At 31.9% G+C, this 5,444-nt stretch overlaps 1 protein-coding gene across 1 annotated transcript in view; it reads left to right on the top strand.

Moving 5' to 3' along the window:
- LOC100571775 (NGFI-A-binding protein homolog) overlaps positions 1-4,346 on the top strand; it is a 29,485-nt gene extending 25,139 nt beyond the window's left edge. Inside the window, exons 10-13 of the mRNA XM_003244879.4 lie at positions 307-415; positions 716-802; positions 2,597-2,737; positions 3,823-4,346. Coding sequence (XP_003244927.1) covers positions 307-415; positions 716-802; positions 2,597-2,737; positions 3,823-3,957 — 472 coding nt within the window. The 3' untranslated portion in view covers positions 3,958-4,346. The remainder of the gene's footprint in view (positions 1-306; positions 416-715; positions 803-2,596; positions 2,738-3,822) is intronic.
- The last annotated feature ends 1,098 nt before the right edge of the window (positions 4,347-5,444 follow it).

The following is a 5,444-nucleotide window of genomic DNA, read 5'->3' on the forward strand; positions in this document are numbered from 1 at the left end:
GATTTTAACGTCTCCAAAAATTAAAATACAATTTTTAAATACTCTTTTTTAACATGACATTTTTAGGAATTTGGGGGGATTATATCAAACTTGTGGGAAAGTCGATTTCAAGTAAACTTGACGACATATTCAAATCTGTTTTTAGAATTCTTATCGCTTCATTAGATCAATTGGAATGTTTGGCAAAAAACACGTCTAAAATACTATGTCACGCGTGTGTTAGACAAAACCAGAAAATCACGGAATCGAATCCCCTTAAATATTAAGCAAAACTAAACATTAACATCGAACGTTTGATTCACGCAGATCGATGCGAAGGGACAGGAGCGGCGGAAGGACGTCGTCATCGGCTGGTTTCGACACGGACGACACGGACTCTCAAATGTCGTACAGTAACACTAGTTCTCCATTACAGGTGTGGTTTGCTTTATTAAGAAAATAATCGTAGAGAAAAAAAATAACGATCATCCGTTTGTCATTTTTAAGTAGTATAGGTAGGTACATCACTGCACATCATGACTGACAGTTATCTGGTCTGTCGTATCATTCTATATTCGCGTACGCTATACAACTATCCCTCCCCCCAATTTTCCGTTATGGGTTTAGAGTTACGAGAGTTCCTGTACCTACCTATATTATACTCTATAATGTGTTTTTGATTTATTATTATCCTGCAATTATCGTGCCTAAACTAAATTTCTTAACCAAATTTCAGGACATTAGCGACTCAAGGGATTCGATGACTCGTTGCAGCGTCGACTACCACCACGACGGAAAACCATCACAGAATACCGGTAATCAGGTAAAACGTGTTCACAGCGGTGATGGCGATTGTGGTAAAGGTAGCGGCACCGATCCCCTTTTAGGTTTTTCGTCCCCCAAAACTAACACAAAATAATAGATATTCTGTCAGGAGACAATTAAAATGGTGCATTCATCTTGAAAAATACGCACATTGGCACATACGTGCATATTTGGAATTTGGATCCATTGTAATAATATCATCATCTTTAATATTTTTACTAATACAGTGTGAATAACGCCAAATAATGCATGGTTTATAAATGGTTGGGAATTCCGCGGCATGTGAACATTTTTAGTTTATTTATCTCCAATATTCGCTAAAAAAAATATAATACATTTGATACAACTGACAAAAACGTAAACATTAATATTATATAAAAAAAAAAAACAGTAATTAAATTTAAAAAAAAACAATCATTGCTTTAAAATATTTTAAAACTATGTAGCTACTGGTGATAATACCTTATTATTACTGAAATACATTAATTTTAAATATCTTCAAACAATAACATGTTTCAATATCAATATTGTTGAACATATTTTTTTTTTATATTTTCTTTTCATAAAATAATTAATATTTAATATTTTCGTTTCTAAAAATGTGATTTACTTGGAATCACAATTTATTTTGTTCTGAAATATTTTAACATTATAACTTAACAAAAGAAAATACGATTCTCAGTAAATCCTAACAGATGAAAATAAATATTCACAAAAAAATCTAACAAATTTAATATAATAAAATGTTTGACGTTAATTTTGTATATAATATTAAAACGAAGTAGAGGTACTGTTATATTAAACTTTAGTAACATCAAGAAACGATTTTCAGTAGGTACAGTGTTTCAAAGGAATAATGTTTCGAAAATAAAAGTATAGCCTACGCTTTCAGACTTGCTAAATTGTGTTCCAATTTATATTTATTTATTTATTTATTTGATGCCTATTTCGTTTTAAAGTTATAAGTCATTCATATCCCATGTGCTTTAATTTTTAAAATATTGAAAATCCACAATAAAAAATAAATATTATATCAAGTATGTAGGTACTTACAAAGTTATACTTTAAAATTAAAATTGATCCTCATGAGCCATACAGTACCAACCTAGGTACGACGTTTTGGATGAAAAATCTGAACTTTGAAGTGGTAATTCGTTTCGATTCTAAACAGCGTAGCATATAACACTATACCAAAAATGAAAAATGCATACTACTGTTGTGTATTTTGAACGTAGCTAGAGTCGTTTGTTTTAAATTTTTTTTTAAATATTTATTTTGTATATTATGTAAATATCTCATTAGATGTGCAAATTGTGTTATTATTTAACACGCATGTATGTGTGTATATACTATATATGTATTATATATTATGTAGGTACATTAATGTAATTTACTATTAATTTATGATTCATACTTGTGCGTCGTTACTAACCAAAACCTTTTCAGTTTATGTTTGTTTTAGCTTGTTTCGCTTTTGTTTTGTTTGTGTTTTTCCAAACCCCAGGTATGTATGCAAATAATATATAGTGTATATATATATATATTATTATATTGTTTTGAATAACAAATTTCTCGGACACGTCAACACACACGTGGCTTGGACTGCAGCAGCTTTATGTAATACAATAACTATAACTAATAATATTAAAATACCTACTAACTAAATGCGTACCTATATCAATGTACACTACAACATCATTGCAATATTATGTTGTAACTGCATTTTTAACCCAACTAAAACATTGTTTATCTCCTTATTCTTCGTACGTTCAATAGGCTTCTCTGTTTTCAGAGTAACTTGTCTCGCGGCGATACAGACGACACGGACGAAGACGACGGAGAACCTCAGCGCCGTCGCCGCAGTCACAGTCCGTCCGCCCACATAAACGGCAACAGACATCTGGTTGATCGGTTTTTCAACGACAAAGTCCAGGTAAAAAATTATCCAGTCCTGAATAATACCTAACTAACGCGTAATAACATATAATAAGAGCACCATGCGTGTACGGTGGACTTAGGGGTAAACATAACGAGTGCAATGAGTGCATAGGTCAAAGTTATCACTTATCGGAAACCAGCGACTTTTTCAATTTTTTGGAACGTCTTAGTTGATGCTTTTCTAGCTATTTCAATACATTTTAAAACTATTTATTAATTAATATATTTGTACTTTTTAAACTCACCTTATTCAATAAAATAAAATTGATAAATGGATTTACAATTTTCTTGTGGTAATTTTTTAACACCTTTAGGTCATATTTGCATTTTATTTTAAGTCATTAGCCATTAAGTATTTAATATTTTTACTTTGTGAGTCCATCAACTTCCGAGCCCAGCTATACTTATCTATCAGTTAGGTGGGTACCTACCAAAATATTTGCCTTATCTATAAATATAACTGAAAAAGAAACAAATTTAAAAGTTAGTACCTACTTGTATAATATTATGTACACATATATTATAGGTAGGTACAATACTAAAGTATAAAATATAGGGATCTATTAACTATTAATATAGACCCCCCGGGGCCCGGCTCCCACGCGTACACTGTTATATTAATGTTTATAAATATAGAATGTCTCAAATAAGACAATAATATTATTATTTTTATTGAGCCCCCTATAAAACCAAAACTCAATAAGTCAATATAGGCACCTACTCGTATGCCTACCGTAACACGATGATAACGTGATAAGTAGAAAAATTAAACACTATAATATTAATAATAATATGTACCTAAGTGCAAATAGCTCATAGGCGAAAATAGCGTTTGAGATTTGGGGGGGGGGGCGGGCTACTATAGGGCCTTACTTTGATAATATTGAATAAGCTTAAAACAAAATGTAGGAAATGTTTGGGGGGGCTTAGCCCTTAAAGCCCCCCACCCTATTTGCGCCTATGAAATAGCCAATAGCCAATAGCCAACACACAAAAATCGCAAGCCGATATGGTTTTCGAAATATTCCAACGTCCGTACCACCGAATAAAACAATGAATATTGTCGTTTCCACTTTGCAGATAATATCTTCGAGCGGCGGCAACATAATCGCCGTCGCCAATCCGGCGCTGTTGATGTCCGCTGCGACGACGACAACGACGCCGCCGCCTCCGATGAAAATCGAACCAGTTTCACCGACGCGAGACGATGACTGAATTGATGAAGTGCCGACGTCCCGTGGCGGACCTGAGGAAATCTCCGATTCTCTTTATTGTTATTATTATAGTTATTATTATTTATTATCGTTTTCTGTTGATCGTATTTACTATTTATTTTTTCCCAGTCATTTAACCACAATAATAATTTTGTACAAGACCGTATTTCCGATTTCGTAGTGTTAAAATAAGCATAAAATACGATCATGTTCCTATCTATACACTCTGTATACCTTCTTATATGCGAATGTTGTAATATTATATTATGCTTTATATAAACAAACGTTGTCGACCGTTTTTTAAAATCATTACGACTTGCGAGCCCGAGATACCTATATATATAGCTATATTATCATTATGTTATTTTTAATTTATAAATGCTATTAATTTAAATAATATTATAATGTTGTACCTATTACGCGAATGTTTTGTTTATGGTTGATTTAATTTTTCTATTCTGTACTCTGTATGTACCTAAAAGATATGGGTACCTATATCATATTGTTATTTATTAATTATTACCCATTTATCATTAATCATTATGTCAATAATTGTCAATATCAGTTTCTGTCAACCGATCATGCGACGACCACTATCTTCGATGGTATTATGATATTTCTGTCGTTCAAATTCCATGTAACAATATTATATTATTATGTAAGTACGTCATAACTCATAAGTCATAACTCAAAATAATTTATTACGTTGATATTTCGATTTTTCTTATGCTGGCGCTGAACAATAATCAATTGGCATATTTCATGTATATCTGGGCGACACGTTTTGTTTCACGTTGAGTGTTCGCCGAAGATGTTTGAGCGCCCATTACATTTTTCTCGACATAATATTGCCAGTATTATAATACTATAGTCTATAGTTAGTATACCTACTATTATAATATATTAATATGTACCACCACAGCGTGAGTGACATAATTTTTGGGCAACAGCAAATTTGTTTTTTTTGAACATATGTTATTTTTTTTTTATAGGGTGCGATTTGTACAGTTTTCATAAAAAGATCATTATTTGCAATATTGTATTTGATAGAAAGAAATGAACATCTCTCTGTTTGTTTGGGCATTGGGCCAATAGTATTTTTTATGTTCATTTACAATCTCTACGGCGTACAACATCCATTACATCCGTACTATTGTATAGAAACAATTAACAAAATACCGTACCTTTTAAGACATACATCAAACTTCAAAGTGAATAAAATATGATAACAAATAAATTGGCCAGACTCCTAATCGTTACGTATGAATTATAGCACCATATTTTGAGATTTCAAGTATTATTCAGCTACAATACTGTCGTTAAGAAGTTACTCGCATGTGTTGTCTCCGTCTTGCAAACACGTAACATACCAAATTTATGCTCAGAAATTCACGTTTTATGTCGTTAGATTAAAAATTAAAGTGAATCGACCTATTATGAAACTTGATGGTAAGAACATAATCTGTGTTTGGTTGGAAGTTTTTTTAC

Source organism: Acyrthosiphon pisum, chromosome A1 (genome assembly GCF_005508785.2).
Source record: "Acyrthosiphon pisum isolate AL4f chromosome A1, pea_aphid_22Mar2018_4r6ur, whole genome shotgun sequence".
NCBI lineage: Eukaryota > Metazoa > Arthropoda > Insecta > Hemiptera > Aphididae > Acyrthosiphon > Acyrthosiphon pisum.